The sequence below is a fragment of the Theropithecus gelada genome, chromosome 13, assembly GCF_003255815.1.
Source record: "Theropithecus gelada isolate Dixy chromosome 13, Tgel_1.0, whole genome shotgun sequence".
Classification (NCBI taxonomy): domain Eukaryota; kingdom Metazoa; phylum Chordata; class Mammalia; order Primates; family Cercopithecidae; genus Theropithecus; species Theropithecus gelada.
The window spans coordinates 89,705,963-89,724,921 of NC_037681.1; the positions used below are offsets into that span (position 1 = coordinate 89,705,963).

The following is an 18,959-nucleotide window of genomic DNA, read 5'->3' on the forward strand; positions in this document are numbered from 1 at the left end:
GATCAATCATACCCTCACCTCAAAGGCTCTTACCTCTAACATCAGCCCTACCCTGTGTGAGTCTCTTCCACTGCATCTAGTGATTTCCCATCAACGATTCCCCAGTGTTGTGTCTACATCTCTGCCATGGCTACCACTGCCTGGGCCTCCCCACCCCCACACGGTCTCCAGTCCCTGAGCTGATCCGCTGTCTGCTACAGTTCAGACAGGCTGATTACCATACAGTCTTGGCTGCTAAGAACCAAGAGAACCCTTCAAATCCACCAACTGCCATTGTGACTTCCTACCTTTTGAGACCAGACCTTTCAAATGAGTAGGAGCCCCAGTCCCAGACAAATCCTGCCCATCCCCCTCACTGATAAATTTTACTCTATTGGCTGTGTTGCATCCTTCCAGATGTTTTAAGTTAAGATTGGGAAAGCAGTGTTTTTACTGGATTGCTTGGCTGACATTTTTTGGCCCTCCATACACCCCTTAGATTTATCAGCTAATTGCAGACACTTTGAGAGAATAATACAGCATGTGTTTATTATGACAACCCCTGTCAGTGTGCCTTTGTGGTCAAAGACCCACGGATGGTTCCTTTACCAATCCCTGGTTAAGGATCAGAGTTGGTTCAAAAAGGTTGGTTGAAACTCAGATGGGTGAAAATGTCATGTGTGTGTTTGGGGAATGAGGACAGGACTAGTCCAAAACTCTTTTTAGTTCTTGGACTGTTTTGAAGTCTTTAGTTGTGGATGATAAAATGATTTATTAGGAGATGTCAAATGCCTGAGGAATTTTATTTAAAACATCAAAAAACAGCTTCATGTTATTTTAATATCACTGTTTAATAAGTTTCCCCCTCTGGGCTAGCTCTGTTTCTCAAATGTGGGCTGTCTGGAGACTTGTGCCTGAGGACAAGTCAAAGGGAGTGGCTTCCTCCCTCAATCACGGCAACCACTGGCTGAAGTACCCCATCAAACGGGAAGAGCCCAATAGCAGCAAGTTTGGGGGTGGGCGAATGGACAATCTTCACAATTCAGGCAGGGCAGTCTGGGATGAGTCACAGGATGCTAGCAAGCCCCAGTCCTAGGATGGTGCTACATGCACAAGAGACCAAAAAGACTAGATCAACTGTAAGACACTGGGGAAGCCAGCAGGGAAACACAGGTGCCCAGGATATATCCTTGGGGTCCTTGCTCCCAAGTTAGACTGACAATGAGTGGAAAGCAGGAGCTCAGTGTTTGACCCCAGATGCCCAGAGCAGGTGTATGAGCACCGCTGACTGTAACAGAGATGGGCAAGGGACATGGGAGTCCGGAACATTCCCTTCATGCTACAGTCAGGGCAGAGGGAGGAACTGAGGCTGCACCTGTGTCTGGGGTGGGTGGAGGTGGCTAGGTAGGCCAGAGGCTGAGGAAATGAGGCAGAAGCTGAAGGAACAAATTACTTCCAACTGCAGAGTCAGGAGAATGCTGCAAACAAATAAGGGAATCGAAGTACAAAAATGCCATGAAGTTCTACAGAGTGAAGGAAAAGTAGCCAGAAAATCTGGATTTTAGGATTGTCAAGGAGAAATGTTGTTTTTGGTGACATTCAGGTACATAGAGTTACCTAAAATACATGGTGGGGAGATAACCTATCTCAATAAATGCATATTAATATTTTCTTAAGCATGTTTGTTCATTTTCTTTCGCAATGCTTCTCTATAAGGATGCCCAGATTTCTCTCTGGAATGGGTAAATATGATCTCTTCTGAGAAAGTGATTTGTTTTCATTGCACAGATTGAGAAAGCTCATAAATATTGGCTGTCCTTTTCGTTTGCTACTAGAAAGCCTGGAACTAAGTCCACTGTAGCAAGGAAATAAGCTCCTCACAGCAGATTTTTTCTATGCTATTCTCACTTCTTGCATCATCTTCCCTTTATTTTCCCTTTAGTCAGCCCCACATTGTCATTTATTCTCTTTCATTTGCGTCTTACAATGTATCACTTAAGCTGGAACAAAGAAGCATATGTAAATAAATACAACAATGCAAATAAATGGGCATTTCCCAATGCTAAAAGATGCTGTCTTCTTTCACAGACTTTAAGTTTTATAATCATATCATCAGTTGTTTTAACAAATGCCCTTTTCATGAATAGAGAAAGGTTTCCTTCAGCCCTCTAAACCATCTCAAATTCCAAATTAAGTAAAGATACTGCATTTGGTTGGTAAATTAACTCAATGTCTTATACATGTTTAAAATACTTGATTCAAATTCTAGAATCAATATTCTCAAGGTAGGATTTGTAAATGGTGGAGAGAAACTTAGGCGCTACCGGTGAGAAACCCTGCTCTAGCCAGCAAAAGTCTTCATTACTAACTCCTGTGAAGTCACAGGGCTCCCCCGACTCTCCACTCAACCCTGTAAGACTCATTTGTGGACAAGTGTACATTTCCATGTAACTAAGTCTCAGGAGGTCTTCCTGAAGAGTGAGGCACAAATGCCCCCTTCTAAGCTCACATTTTCCAGAGTTTTCAAGCAAAAAAGGAACTCTCAGTCATCTGACTATGCAGCTCCTGTGGAGAGTTGACCATCTCCATCCTGTCTCTCCAGCTCTATCTAGTATCACTCTTTTTTTTTCTACTTTTCAAGCTGCCTTTGTTCCAGTTCAAGAAGTCTATGTACTTTTTCCTTCTCACCTTTACTCACACCATTCCCTGCCTGGACCCTAACCCTCCCCTAACCCACTCCCTTTCATTTGAGTCCCACCCTCAGCTCCCAGCTCTTCCGTGAAGCCTTTCCTAGCATAACTGCCCCAGCATCTCCTCCATAAACTCTGCAGTTCCTACCGTCTACTCTTGCACCCTTTCACCTACAATATGAGTGGCCACTGGCATTTATCATTTCCAGTGTTAAGTCCCATTTCCACAACCCTATGTTAAACCTCTGCAAAAACTAGGACTGGTGTAGCATAGGCTCAGTAAATACCTGTCAAAAGAGCAAATGAATGAATAATTCTTAGGGTTTTTAGGACACCCAACAGCATCTAGCACAATCTGGCTTAATAAATGTTTGGCATTGGTACTAGTCAAGATGTTAGACTCCTCCCACCCCCATCCCCACTGCAACCAAATGTCCTTGAACCTTCCTATCTCTATCTCAGTAGCTAAAAGCAAAACCCTAATTCTATCTTTGAACAAAATAAGCTGTTCATTGACTTTTATTTCCTCTCCTCCTAGATTTTGAAGAAGTCCTGCATCGAAATTCTAGCAGCTGAACCATCCACCATATGTGCAGGAGGTAAATTGAAATGAAATGCTAATTGTTTTCAGACCATTTATGATATTTTGAGTTCCAGTCACATATGTACTTCATTGGTGGTGGGGTGGGAAAGAGGAATAGGAAGGGGGAGGGTGAAAAGAGGAGTTGAAATTGCTAACCAAATTTGCTCCAAGGAAAAAAGGAAAGAAGGAAGCCACATGTCAGTTGTTTGAAAGTTTAAAAAAAAAAATCTGTCCAAATTATCTTCTTTCACTGGGTGTGGCACCTCACGCCTGTAATCCCAGCACTTTGGGAGGCCAAGGCAGGCAGAGCCCTTGAGGTCAGGACTTGAGGTCAGCAGGACTTGAGGTCTGACCTCATGGCAGGCAGAGCACTTGAGGTCAGCACTTGAGGTCAGGAGACCAGCCTGGCCAACATGGTTAAACCCTGTCCCTACTAAAAATACAAAAAATTGACCAGGTGTAGTGGCACTCATCTGTAATCCCAGCTACTCAGGAGGCTGAGGCAGGAATCTCTTGAACCCGGGAGGCAGAGGTTGCAGTGAGCCAAGATCACACCACTGTACTCCAGCCTGGGCAACAGAGCAAGACGCCGTCTCAAAAAAAAAAAAAAAATCTTCTTTCATGGGACCTAATTAGAAGGGAATTGTTAGAAATACTGGATTCTTACACTGAATACTGAGTGACTACCAACACCCTACCTCTGGATAGAAATGGAATCACCTCTCTTTTTCATGAGGCCCTGCAGGTACCGGACAATCATGGTGGTCATAGGCCACACTGGAAATACTGTTATACTTCAGTTTTTAGTTGGATGCTGGCCTTCTCACACAGTTAGTATATTTATCTTAACTGTTTAATCTGCCAGTCCTCACACAATGGTAGTGGATGGCTCTGGTTGTCCCCGTAGAGAGCCATATAGTTTTGTCATTAATAAGAAAGTCTCTATGCAAAGAATCAGCCTTCTTCGAGTGACAAGTTTTTCTCTAAATGATCAAAATCAGGGTCATGCTCTTGTTTCATATTTAACAGACTGCTTAAAACTTCAACCATGTTGGCGCTTCTCATATAATTCTTGACAGGTTCCCCATCACTCTTCTTTCATTCATTCGAAAAGTATTCTTAAGTGCCTGCTGCATGCCAGGCACTGTGCAAGGTGCTGGAGATACGGGAAGGAAAACCTCTGTGTGAGTTCCTGTCCCCCAGAAACTTGCATCTTTCACCATTGAGAGTTTATTGTTGATATCACCTTTTCAGCCTCCCAAAATACAATGCCAGTTATTAATTTACCAACAGACTATATGTCTTACAACCTGATAAGGTAGGAGGCATTAAAGGAAGAACTTTCAGGCCTCTTCAAACACTACACACGTCAATGTTTATGGCATATTTTACTGGTATAAATGAGGGAACTCCTTAAGGATTTTATTCCAGCTTCTGGGCTATATTTTAGAATAATTGAAAGACTTTCAGGGAGTTAGATGCACTAAAAAATTGGTGCCAGCAGCAAAACATCAAGTATATATGTAAAGATATAAAGTTGTTATCAATACTTAGTAGCTAGTTATATACATACATAAATATACAGCATGCATACATAAATACGTATGTACATACATAAATGCATACATACATAAAGTTGTTAGCAAAATACTTGGTGACTGACTATTCAGAAATATGTACTAATTTCCCAAAGAAAGGCAATCCCAAAAGATTACCCACTGACCTTTAGATAAATTGCTACCTGACCACACAGATGGCAGGGGTTAATGTGATTGCCCCAGAGGTAGATCGGTGAGAATCTCTTTAAGAATTCAGAAATCTTACCTAGGCAAATTTGACAAAAACATATGACCACATGAATGCAGCGCCAGGGCTTCGTAAGGGGCCTGTGCAGTGAGGAGCCTCAGTTAGGCTTCATGAGCCTCAACGTAAATTCACCTCTGGGTTCTGTGTGCTTCAGGTAGAGGAATTGAGTAGGATATTTGATTAATTAAATCTCATGCTGTGTGTGGGGGTTGTTTTATAAACATACATTTTATGGTTCTGTAATTTTAAAACAATTAGAAAATAAGGGAGTTCCTTAACTGTGCAATTATTGCATTCATGAAGAAAACCCAGACTTTGAGTTTAGCAATCTAATTGGATGTGTTGTGCAACCTTGGAATGAATCAGAAAGTCTAAAGACAATGAACACAGTTTCTGTTAATTCACTAGTATAATGAATTCCCTCCCTGTAGGCTCCTTAAAGATAGAGAAGGAACCTTATTTCTCTCTACTTCTCACTGCCTAGCAGAGTACCCGGCACTTACTAGGTGGCCGATAAATGTTGACTAAATGTCTTGATTCATGTATTCATTAAAAAAAAAATGCCACTGATATTTGCCTATTTGGCCCTTATTAACTCCTTTCACCAACCATAAGAAGTTAACATACCTTTGAACTGCAACTAAAATGAAGCAAAATCTAAAATTAATAGACAAAGGTAGAGTAAGACCAAAGTAAAAGGAAAAATCTCCACCACTTAGACAATGGAAAATTGCCTTTGTAAGTAATTTTAACCTCAAAAACTAAACAATATCCCTTATATACCATTAAGGTGTTCAAGACAATAAAAACACCACCTAAACTAAACAAAAATGACATAGAAATACCAGGGTCCGATCATATCATATCAGCATCTGATCATATCAAATTCATAGATTTCAAAGTTTCTCATCAAGTGAAATAGAAAAATAAATGAATTAAGAATTAAAAGATAATATTGGAAAAGCTAAGGAAAATACAAGAAACAAATACACAATCCACTAATAAATTTAAACAAAGCAATTCAACAGATAAATTATTCCAAGTGTTGTTTATTTGGTAGAACCAATCAAATAGACAAATCTGGTAAATCCAATCTAAGAAATCTTTCTTTAGATTTTCTTAAAATCTCTGGCTTATGTGCAATATTACTTATTTTATAAACAATAGTTATCTATATCAGAATAAACTATCCAATCATATTATCTTTATTTCTTATAAAGAAAAAATTAAAACAAGACACAATGATGAAAGCTAGAACTAGGTCTTGAAAAAGGCAAGCTCCCATCTCTCAAATTCGAGCCATAAGGGTTTAAACATGCTGATTACAGAATAACATTTCTAAGAAGAGAATGAAACTCCCAAAAGATATCCTTACATCAACATTTCTTCCACAGATTTCCTTGAAGATTTCTTGTTGACTATTCTCTGGAGTAAACATAGCTTTCAGGAGGCCTGGGAGCCCATGTCATTGTCCAGATGCCTGTCAGAGCGAGGCATAGCCCCTCTGTGACTTTATTAAGCTAGTTCGAAGATACAGGTATTTATATGAAAGTGCTTTGAAAAGTATAAATTGTTATGCAAAACAAGATGGCTTGTTATCAGCATCATCTTATTAAGGATTAAAGGCCAGCGTTAGAATCATGATGTTGATAACGTCATACCTAGATGAGAAAAGCATTCCTGTATATTTCTCCACTGAAAGAAAATTGGGGAAGAGTATCTGCAAAATGATTAATTAACTCACATGTATTGGGGGAGAGAGTAAAAAGGAAATAACTGATTGTTCACATTTCTAATGTATAATGGTGGGACCAATCCCTAGACAGATCTATGAAGAAGGTAAAATTTGCTTACATCAAAAACCTTTCCTCTTAGCCTCCTCCCCTCACTCTCTGTGAATTCCTTCTTTTCCTTGGCCCCTAGAACAGCTCCTGCTGTGGAGCCCTACCCAGGTCTGTCCTGCTCAAGACACTCTATGCTGATGATTGCATTCCCCTAAGACAGTGATCTCAGCTGGCTCTCAACCCCAGCCCATCACCAGCAATGGTTCTGACAGCAAACTGAGCTCTGGGCGAGGCAGCGAGATAATGACAACGAAGCCAAAATCCAGCACCGGCCTTTATATACTGGGCTGCACCTAACAAGGTGTAATTTAATGGGATGAATATAAAATGTTGAACTCGGGTTCAAATATCCAGTTTCACATACAGGCAGGTTTAGGGAATCCTGACTTGGTAACAATTAACGGTAGACAGGAGAAAAGACAAGAATGATCACAGTTGTCTTGCTCCCCAACAAGAATGCCTCTGACTAAGAAAAGCTGACACAATCTTAGGGTGCATCAATAACCATCCAGTGTCCAGGTCAGGAGAACTAACAGTCCTATTCCATGTTCAGACCATGGTTTCAAGTCCCACATTTTAAGAATGGCATTGACAAAGGCATGCCCATAGGCGTAGAGGTAATGGATCTGGAAATCACATTATAATTCATTCACGGATTCATTCTTTCATTTCCTTCTTTCTTTGCTTTTTTCTTTCTTCTTTCCCTCTTTTTCTTCCTGTTTGCCTTTCTCCCTCCTTTCTTTTCATCGATTCTTAGTGTCTTTTATGCACCAACCCACGTGAAAATATATGAACACAAAAATGTATAAGACTTAGTCCCAAATCCACCCACACCCCTATGAAACTCACAGTTCACTCTGGGAGATCGTCATATGTTCAAATAAATTACAAAACCATGCAGTAAGCACTGTAGCAGAGGTCTGCTTACAGAGTAGTGAGAGCACTAATGAGATGCCTGTGCAATGAGGAAAAACTGAAGTCATCACAGAGACTAAGGCCAGGAATTGCGATACTCACAAGAGCATCTTTAGATATTTGGAGGATTCCCATGCAGAAAGAAATTATTAGGCGTATTATGTATATCTCCAGGAGACCACCATGGAGGGGTTGGGGAGGAATTCAGTGAGGCAGAGTTTGGCTTACCACATGCAACTTGTACAACTAAAGCTTTCCAACAATGGAGTGGACGGTCTGAGCTCTCCCCCGATGTGAGCAGTAGCAGAAGGGCCATCTGTAAGCAGATGCTATCTGGAGAAAACCTCCTCTGAGTCTCCTTTACAGCTTCAGATTTCTAAAAGATTTAAATCAGTTTCCACTAAGGTATTAATGGCTGATTATTTCTCAGTAACTGAGCAAACCAGTATTCCTGGAACTGTTTTGCATTTTTAACTGGAACTCTTAATGGGGAGAGGGAGTGGAGAGAATATCTAATCTGCTGCCATCAAAAAGAATTCGGGCCGGGCCCAGTGGCTCACGCCTGTAATCCAGCACTTTTGAGGCCAAAGCGGGCGGATCTCGAGGTCGGGACATCAAGACCATCCTGGCTAACACGGTGAAACCCCGTCTCCACTAAAAATACAAAAAATTAGCTGGACATGGTGGCGAGCTCCTGTAGTCCCAGCTACTCGGGAGCCTGAGGCAGGAGAATGGTGTGAACCCGGGAGGCGGAGCTTGCAGTGAGCCGAGATCGCGCCACTGCACTCCAGCCTGGGCGATAGAGCAAGACTCCGTCTCAAAAAAAGAAAAAAAAGAAAGAAAGAAATCAAAAAGAATTTCAATCACTGCATTGCTGAACATATATAAGGAGAGAGAACCTTCCCAGAACTCCTCCACTCTCAGAGGTTATAAACTGGCAGCCTACAAGTCCTATCTGATCTGCATATATATTCTTCTTCATACTGCATTTTTTTACTTAAATTTATTGCTAACATTTAGAAAATCGAATTTCACCTAAAAATACAGATTTTCATCTTGTCTTGAAAAATCAGAACTGACAACACTGAACCTGTATTTATTACAAGTTAATGATTATTGAGGACTGAATCACTTCCTTTAAAAGAAGCATATACACTTTCCAGTTCACGGTACTCCTCACCACTCCCCATTGTCACCCCAGTACCCAGGCCAAGCATGTGGCTGCCATTCAGCATGGTGCTTATGTCACTGTATTTACAGTCCCTGTTCCAAAACATGCAGGAAGTCACCTGCTATGTGGAAACCCTTTGTAGCAACTTTGACATTACTTGTATTTCAGTAATTCTGCTCCCAATATAGACTCTTTTTTAAAGTTTCTAATTAAATATTTTTACAGATTAGCCTCTGTTTAATTAAGAATATGGACCCATTTGGCCCTGCCTAATTTAGCTCCTCTCTGGAAAATGCACTGTGTGCCTGAGCACAATCTTTCTGTGGTCCCATTCAGTTGGCCTCCAACCTCCATAGTTCACAATGTGCTATGGAAGCAAGGATGCCAGGAAGGAACTAATTGGAATCAAGTGTGCAACTTGCCAACTGCTCTACACTTGAAGTTCCTGTACTCCAGAACCGGAAGAAAGTTATAATTAGCTCCTCACACTGTCATTTCAGCAGCAGTTGTATTTCTACTGTGTTTCCCACTGTTTCTGATAAAACTGGGTGAGTTGGCACAAAAAGAAAGACATTTAAGGCGTCATGTTTACCATTTGAAAATTTCAATGTTTAAAACAGACACATTCAAGCAATATCAGATAGTGGTGTATTTCTCTCACTTTTCATTGTTTTTCGAAGCATTCATTTCAAACCTTCGGTCACCTCTTCCAAATGGATTGTGTCATTCTCTGCTCAATCTTTCCTTTCATTTAAAGATATTTCTATGTAGAGGAAGGATTCTCATATACAAATACAAAACAGCACAACACTTTGGAAGAGTTTTGGCAGTTTCTTAAAAAATTAAATATACACCTACCATATGGCCCAGCCATTCCACTCTGAGGTTTTACCTAAGAGAAAAGGAAATCTATGTCCAAACAAAGAAAGACTTGTGCAGAAATATTCATAGCAACTCTATTTTTAATAGCCAAAAACAACTAAAATGTTCATCCACAGGTAGGTGGATAAACAAATTATAGTTTACCTGTATGATGGACTAATTAATACTCAGCAATAAAAAGCAATAAACTATGTATAAATCTCAAAGTAATTGTGGATGTCTCCTAAAATAATTGTGCTGAGTAAAAGAAGCCAGACAAGAAAATTACTTACTGAATGATCCTATTTACATAAAATTCCAGAAAATGCAAACTAATATACAGTTCCAGAGAGCAGACCAGTGGTTGTGTGGGAGTGGAGGTAGGGAGGGCTGGGAGGAGAGATTACAAAGCAACACAGGGAAACTTTTGGGGGTGACAGCTACACTCACTGTCTTGACTGTGGTATTGTCTTATGATTGTATACATACGTCAAAATTTATCAAATCATACACTTTATGTGCAAGTTATTGTATATCAATTATGCCTCACTAAAGTTATTATAAATTAAAAGCTATAACTGAAAAAAGTTCTAGAACAATTCAGGCATCAGAAAGCACCCATTATATGTCAGTCCCTACATTTTATTTTTGATGTTCTATGCCACATTAAGCATCTAAGAGGAGAGCAAATTCAAACTGACTCACAAGATGAAATATCACTGACAATAATTTGGCACAAAAGTCTTGGGTGACCAGAACAAGTGGAGAATATACAGATACCTCATTTTCAGACAGAGTGAATGATATGCAATCTTTATTGAGGTCATCTCAAAGCTATGTGTTCCACATTTCCAAAAAGAAAAAAGGAAACCAAAGAAATAAAAGGAGAGAACAGAATGGAATAAGTCTATCAAACTACTTACTGACCTTATTTTTTCTTTTTTTAAATTGAGCTATATTTTACCTACTATAAAAATCACCCTTTTAAACGGTACAATTCAGGCCAGGAGTGGTGGCTCACACCTGTAATCCCAGCATTTTGGGAGGCTGAGGCGGGTGGATCACTTGAGGTCAGGAGTTTGAAACCAGCCTGGCCAACAGGGTAAAACCCCATGTCTACTAAAAATACAAAAATTAGCCTGGTGTGGTGGCATACACCTATAATTCCAGCTACTCGGGAGGCTGAGGCAGGAGAATAGCTTGAACTTAGGAGGCAGAGGTTGCAGTGAGCCAAGATCATGCCACTGTACTCCAGTCTAGGTGACAGAGTGAGACTGCGTCTAAATAAATAAAGGTAAAATAAAAAGTATAATTCAGTGGTTTTTAATATATCACAAAGTTGTACAACTATGATAACTATCTAATTCCAGAAGAAACCTTATACCCATTAAGCAGTTATTGCCCCATTTCTTCCTCCCTCTGGTCCTGACAGCCACTAATCTACTTTCTGTCTCTGCAGATTTGCGAATCTGGACATATCTTACAAAGGGAGTCATGCAATATGTGGCCTTTTGTATTTAGCTTCTTTTATTTAGCATAATGTTTTCAAGGTTCATCCATGTCATAGCATGTATGAGAATTTGATTTCTTGTGATGGCAGAATAATATTCCATTTTATAGAAATGCCATGCTCATCAGTTGATGAACATTTAGGTTATTTCCATTTTTTGGCTGCTTTTAATAATGCCACTGTGAACGTTAATGTATAAGTTTTTGTGTGGACATAACTTTCAATTATCTTGGGTATATGTCTAGGAGTGGAATTTGGGGGATATAAGGTCACTATGTTTAACTTTGTAGAAGAACTGCCAAACTATTTTTCAAAGCGGCCACAGCATTTTACATTTCCACCAGAAATGTATGTGGGTTATAATTTCTTCACCAGCAGATGCTATTGTCCGACTCTTTTTTTTTCAGCCATCGTAGTGAGTATGAAGTAATATCTCCATATGGTTGTGGTTTGTATTTCCATGTGACTAATGATGTTGAACATCTTTTCATTCATGGACCTTATTAAGCCTCAGAAAACAAACAGGATTAGACCTGGCTGGGACCTGAATAAATGACCACCTTATCCTTCCCCTTTATTCTCTTTCTATGCCAAGATATGTTATTTATTCAATCACTCAGTGAGCTCATCCTGAGACTGACTCAGTCCTGGGTTAAGGCACAGCCCAGCATTCAGAAGAAGTAGAAATGTTGGCCTCTGCCATTAGGAAGCTTTCATTGTAATTGGCAATAACAGTGACAAAAGAATATAGATCTTAAGGGAACCTTAAAGGATATATAACTAAAAAGATTAAATCAAAGACCATTTTCAGGTGGAAAATTCCTCCCTAAAGCCCTGCAATCTTGAGGTACTTCTTATAGGAGCTGTAAGCCAACATACAAGTTGCCTGAAAACACAGCTGTACATATTTTGAAAGGTGGGTTCGGGGCTTTGTAGATTAGTGGAATTAAATCAGTGTCCTGTTTCTAGTGTGTCCTGGTTTTCACTTACTGGCAGATTCATTCAAAAGGGTTTTGTTATATAACATCTATGTGTGAAGAGCTGACATTCTAGTCAGGCTGTCGGGCCAGATGTTTGGGCTCTTCTGGTAACCAAATGTGTGCACTAACACAGAAACCCTATCGGGCAGGATGGAAGCTCGCCTCTGCCTGGGTGCACTCCCCAGAGCATCATTGCCTCCATCTTCTGCCCTCGCTTAGGGGGTTAAATTGTTTGGTTTCCACCATTGCCACATCATGGATTCCTGCTGTCTTTCTTCCTAAACTCCCTGAGGTCGGGCCAAGCAGACATGCAGGCAGCCTCTTTTATAGAGGATTTAGCAACTCAACTGGTAATGTTAGAACATGGTGTTAGAGAATAGAGTTTGGCATGTGGCCTGCATTTCCACAGTCTTCTTTTCCTCTGCTGATCTTTCAGGAAACAAGAGAAGTAGGCACAGCAGTGAGGCAGAAAATATTTGGAATCAGCAAAAACGTCAAACGACAGATGTCTGTATGTCTGGCATTCAAAATGGACACAGAAATAGGTTTCTATAGGCTTAACTGAGCAAATAAGAGAAGACAAGATTCTTCTACAAATGCTTGACACGTACTAAATTGCTTATTGAGCCAACCGAGGAATCTGTCAGGTGCCTGACAGACATCTAAAGAAAACTACTAAGCCCATCTTTCTAAATGTAGCAATTGTGCATTTGCATCAACATGTATATATAAATCCTTCATAGTCATAGGACTTATGCTCCTGAAAAAACCATAGGCCCATCACCTTAACTTTTGGATATGAGTCCCAGTTTTTCTGCTTTACTAATGACATGACTCTGGGCAAGTCATTCAAAATGTCACAATCTCCATTTCCTTATTGTGAAGGTCTCTTCTACTTCTAAAAAGCATTCTTTTCTAACTTGTACTCCTTGTGGCACATGTAGTGCCTCTGCATTCTTTTACTTAAATTTCAGTTTCTTGCTTCACATCCAGGCCTGCTCCACTTTTCTGCAAAATCAGCAAACCTGCCTAAAATTAAAATAAAATAAGCTTTAAAAAAAATCACAACTTCAACTCCTAAATGATTCATCTGTCAGAAGGCAATGAGTCCCCATTTTCGCATGGTGGTTCAGAAGAGAATGGCTGAGTTCTAAAGGCATGGCATTTGGTGCCTAACAGACCTCGATTCCAGTTCTGATTCTGACAGTTACCAGCTGTGGGATCTTGGACAAATTACTTAACTTCACTAAGATCAGTTTTCTCATCTGTACCTCCCCAGGCTGTGGTGAGGTTTAAATGACTCAGACATGTACAATATTTCACAGAGGGCCTGGCTCACATTGAGGGAGCAATTAGCATTAGTTATTATTGTCTTGGCAAACATGACCTCTAAATCAGTTTCATGGGAATGAAGGTGGCATACACTCACGACATTTATTAAACTTTGAGAGTCCCATATACTAATTCTCTAATTTCATTCTTCCTCCAACAAAAAGTCAACATTTAGACAGCAATGTACTGTTTAAGATCCACATTCACAAACGCTGCATTTTTTCCTCTGACCTTTAGTCTATTTCTCTTGTGATATTCCACATAGCATTATCCCAATCCCCAATTTGTAGATACAAAAGGATGATTGATAAAAGGGAAAAAAGTGGAACACTGACCATTAGATACCAACAAACTTAAGCAAATATTCCCAAACATTTAGCCAACTAATTATTGGTTTTTTTCCATGTTAGGACTATTGTAAAGGATAGTGGTTTTTACTTAATGACGATTTTATTCATGTGTATTAATCAAACATACGTTATGCCAATGAGAAATTAATATGCAGGCTAGCAAGATATATGATCTCTTCTATGCAGAGACAAATGAGTACTACACTGAGGGGCTGATATCAATTCAAGTAGGTAGTACTTGGCAACTGAGCGCTGCTAAGCAAGACTGTGATTCATTCCTAAGTACAATCATTCCTACCTAGCCTATGTAGTGCTACTGTGTGCCCAGCAGAGATAGGAGTGCCATAGTGGTATCAAACAACTCCTGACTTAAAGGAATGTTTTTCCAGCTGGGGGAGAAAAGACAAGAAAACAACACCAGACCATACGTAATGACAATCCTACACTGTTCAGGACAAGTTGTGAATGCCCTAAGGCAGTGACTTTCTAAAATGTAGGCACTGTGGGCTCTTAAGAAATCCTTTCAGAGGAGTACAATGTGTAAAACAGACACAGAGGAGGTGAGTTGACTAAAGAGGAAGTGGAGGGCCCCTCCCCTGTGGCTTCCTCTGGCTACAGAGATTACAGATTTTCAAACTGCCTGGACTTGAATATTGGCTAAGATTTGAATGGACAGAGAGGAGGGAGGAAGGCTTTCGGGTAGGAGGACCAGTAAGCCCAAAGATAAAAGGGTGGGAATTCAAATAAGAAGTGATAGGCCCTCCTCGGGACACCTAGTGAGGATGTACTGGTAAGTTGTGAAAGGAACCCACCTGGTTGCTTTTGGTTTTCAACCTAAATTAATTTTTGAATATTTTAAGCCTGGTGAAATAGTGAACAAATGCTGTAAATCAGGGCAGATGGGAAGCTTAAGGTTATTGGTCAAGTAATGAGTCTTGTCATTATTCTTTATTTCAGAGTCATTTCAAGTTGTCGTGAGAGGAAATGGCTTCCGACATGCCCGCAACGTGGACAGGGTCCTCTGCAGCTTCAAGATCAATGACTCGGTCACACTCAGTAAGTCCTTGCAGAGTCCATGGGTTTCTTCAACTGGCTTCAGAGAAGGGAATTCCCAGCCCTGCTTCCAGCAAGGCCACATACATGAAACCAGCAGAAAAGAGTCTTCTTTGCTAGAAAGACCCGTAGCAAGGGCATAGTGAGCCCCTACAGTGGTTCCAGTCAGAAAAGGCACCCCCTGGGTGGGCATAGTCCCATGGGCATCCAGCTTGGTAAGCAAAGTAAGGCTGGACTTGAGCCCCTGTCCTCCACAAAACACAGAGCCACAAGTCCCAGCCCTGCAGCAGCCCTAGGGAAGCAGCGGGACACTGGTTTCCTTGTCCCCTGCCATCTACCAAGTGGCTCACTCTCAGGTGGCAGTGCTGGTGATGGTTAATTAGGGCTGGAGAAATGTGAGGCGTCTTAACAAAGTATTGGGACTTTTAAGGGTAAGTGTGAAAAAGGAATGGTCTAAATGCATTAATCTGGAATAAACCGAAAACCAAACCGTTAGGCTTGCACATGTAGACTGTGCAGCTTTTTTCAATCTGGATGGTTCTTGTGTGGAGTAGCCAAGAAACTCTCATCATGGTGAATATCTTACATGAAATACAGGAATATGGAAGTAAAACTAAGTGCATTTCATGAGAAAAAATGAATTATCATAACATTGGCTTCTTCATGAGACATTTGTAGCAGTCAAGTTCCTAATTTAAAGATGTGTGTGATTCATGTGGTTGACCAGGAGAGATGGGGAAGATGATTACATGAGGGACAGATGCCAGAAGCACTGGTTATGATTTGGATCTGGCATCCCTCACACAGATAATTATTTATTCCACATCTGTAGTGATAACCGTCATAATATATTGCATTTTCTGTAATGCTATGTACCTTCTAAATGCTTCACATCTTTTTGCTACAACAGCCCTGAGAGGTAGAGAGAGCAAGGAGGAGAGGAGGACACACATTTGTTGACTAATCACTCACACTAATTTTCTCCTCCTGATAGCTGTTTTTGTGTGTTTTTTGTTTTTGTTTGTTTGTTTGTTTTTGGAGTCTGATTTTGCTTTTGTTGCCCAGGCTGGAGTGCAATGGCACAATCTCAGCTCACTGCAACCTCCGCCTCCCAAGTTCAAGTGATTCTCCTATCTCAGCCTTCCAAGTAGCTAGGATTACAGGTGTGCACCACTACACCCAGCTAATTTTTTTTTTTATTTTTAGTAGAGACGGGGTTCATCATGTTGGCCAGGCTGGTCTCGAACTCCTGACCTCAGTTGATCCACCCGCCTTGGCCTCCCAAAGTGCTGGGATTACAGGTGTGAGCCACCGCACCTGGCTACTGATAGCCTTTTAAAGGAGGTTATCTTGTTTTTAAAGAAGAAGAATTGAAGGGGTGTGGATATTTCCTTCTTGACATCATAAAACCCACTTTAGTAGTTAAACAGACACATGCTGTGGCTTCCTCACAAATATCTGGAATTCCTGGCCTTGGAGTAATTCCAAACATTGGAAACATTCAGTTAGTTTTCTTAATATTTGGAAATGCTCTCACAGATCCAAAAAGTACGTGCTATTTGAAAACATTCTGAAATATCCCTGAGTAGTCACAGTGTGAAAGTTGGACATGCATCCCCAGCAGAGTTCTTTTCTCTCCCTTTCAATTGCGATGTCGCTTAAGTCCCCCTTTTCTCTCTCTTTAACCAAAATCCCAAGTCTAACATCAGAAACTCCTGAGGGTTTAACTCAAAGACATCAATACCTTCCAAAGAAGACTTCCCAGACAAGCGGGCTTTCAGGCCCAAGCTCTCTGAAGATACATGGAAGTGGGCTGGGGAGAGAGAGAATCTACGCTATGTGCTGTTGCTCAAAGGTTACACAAGATGCTGTATTAAATAAGATGAGGCCAGGCACGGTGGCTCATGCCTGTAATCCCAGCACTTTGGGAGGCTGAGGTGGGTGTATGGCCTGAGCTCAGGAGTTCGAGACCAGCCTGGGCAACATGGTGAAACCTTGTCTCTACCAAAAATACAAAAAATTAACTGGGTGTGGTGGTGCACACCTATGGTCCCCAGCTACTCAGGAGCCTGAGGCTGGAGGATCACTTGAGGCCAGGAGGCAGAGGTTGCAGTGAACTGAAATCATGCCACTATACTCCAGCCTCGGTGACAGAGTGAGACCCCATCTAAATAGTAATAGGAAGAAGATGAAATGCAAATTCACTATGGATTTGTAAAGTGAGTACTCGAAGGCCTATCTTCCAACTTCTCTGTGAAATTGTATTTCTTTCTTGGGAAACCAGTCCATCCTCTCTCTCCTTTCTTCCTTTCCTAATATATAGTTGCAAACATATGCACAGGCTTGTCACCTCATTCATATTCAAAAAGAAATAGAGGTTGTTGGGGTAGGGATTTGGCTTAAATCACAAACCCATGCCTTTAGCACAATGCCAACAGTTTGGAGAAAATGAAGGCAGTGATTTGATCATATTCTGTGCTGTAAGCAACACCCAAAAACTCAAGCATACAGCTATTAAAAATATTCTAAGGGGAAAAATAGTGTTTGAGGAAAACACTTGGCCTTTAGTTAGTAATTCACCTGTTCATTTCCATGCAGAAAATAATATGAACAAGAACCTGTGGAGGAAGAAAAGATGAGCAAATTTTAAAATGCAGCACATTTACATCTACATTTTTCTGTCAACTTTATAAATGTCATAGTTTCCACTGATTCCTCCCTATAAAATAAAATACACTTAGATTCCTTTACCTTTCCCATTTTCCTTCTCCACCTCTATACCCCAAGTTTTAAAATGTTATCTGTTCTTATTTTTATATCACATATTTCTTTTTTCGAGATTCTTTTTCCTAAGTGCAGCATTGAATTTTGTGACAAAAAGAGAACATAAGTGATATTGTTAATGAGAAAGACTTAATTGAAGGCCCAATAATGAAGCTAAGGCTGTGTGACTCTAGCCACTTCAAACATGAGGCCAACCTCAGGGTCTTCAGCAAATAATGCAATAGCAAGCTACGTGAAGCAAAATCTGTCAAAAGAACAAATTTAAAATTATGTGGATAGTGGGAGATATTAATATTATTTTTCAAGTCTTAGAACTTAATTTAAAAATCAAAGATCTGGAGCATGTATCTTTATGCTCTAAAGATATAGGGCATATAATACTTTTTTAAATGACTGTGAACAACTTTGCAAATTGATCATTCTAAGACATGAATAAAAATACCAGTAGATTAATGCCAAAAGTAGAAATTGTTTAGACACATTCTTAGATGATAAGCATAACCAGAAAATAGGTTAATACATGCTTCTCTCCCAATTTCCTTGCATTTGCTTAAAAAATCAACCACTTAGAAATCGAAGACAGTTTCTAGATTTGTGGTCAACAAAACAGATCCAAAATTCTGGATAAAATATGATTTTTCAAATTATATCGTGTGGCCTCACTCAAAGGAAAGAAATGGGAATCTCCAAGTACAGGAAACGAAATGGGAATAAAAACCCAAGTTAAGAAACAAAGTCACAGGGGCTCCAGGCCAGGCTGCAGGCTGTGATCCCGATGCTGATGCAGATACAGGACACCAGATCTCAGGTCTGTGCCAAGGCATCACACAAAAGCAGAGCCCCCTGCAGAAATCAGGCTCCAGCAAGCTACACCAAGCATTTAATTGGACAAGGAAGCAGGCAGGGGATGCAAATCCACAGGTGTAATGATGTTACACCCCCCATGTGATACAGAAGCACCAAATCAAGAAACTAGCCCCAGAATAGGTCCACGACCTTCCTGATCTCTGTGGCCCTACACAGGCCATGCAGCTTCACCCTGTGGAAGGCTTCCACATGGTCCACACCCACAGCATGCCTGCAGCAAACAACCCCCTAAAG

General features: G+C 40.6%; 1 protein-coding gene across 3 annotated transcripts in view; it reads left to right on the top strand.

Annotated features, from left to right (window-relative positions):
• Positions 1–18,959, top strand: part of ANTXR1 (ANTXR cell adhesion molecule 1) — a 238,428-nt gene that overhangs the window by 74,705 nt on the left and 144,764 nt on the right. For all 3 annotated transcript variants that reach the window (XM_025353548.1, XM_025353549.1, XM_025353550.1), the window contains exons 9-10: positions 3,208–3,268; positions 14,979–15,077. In XM_025353548.1, coding sequence (XP_025209333.1) covers positions 3,208–3,268; positions 14,979–15,077 — 160 coding nt within the window. The remainder of the gene's footprint in view (positions 1–3,207; positions 3,269–14,978; positions 15,078–18,959) is intronic.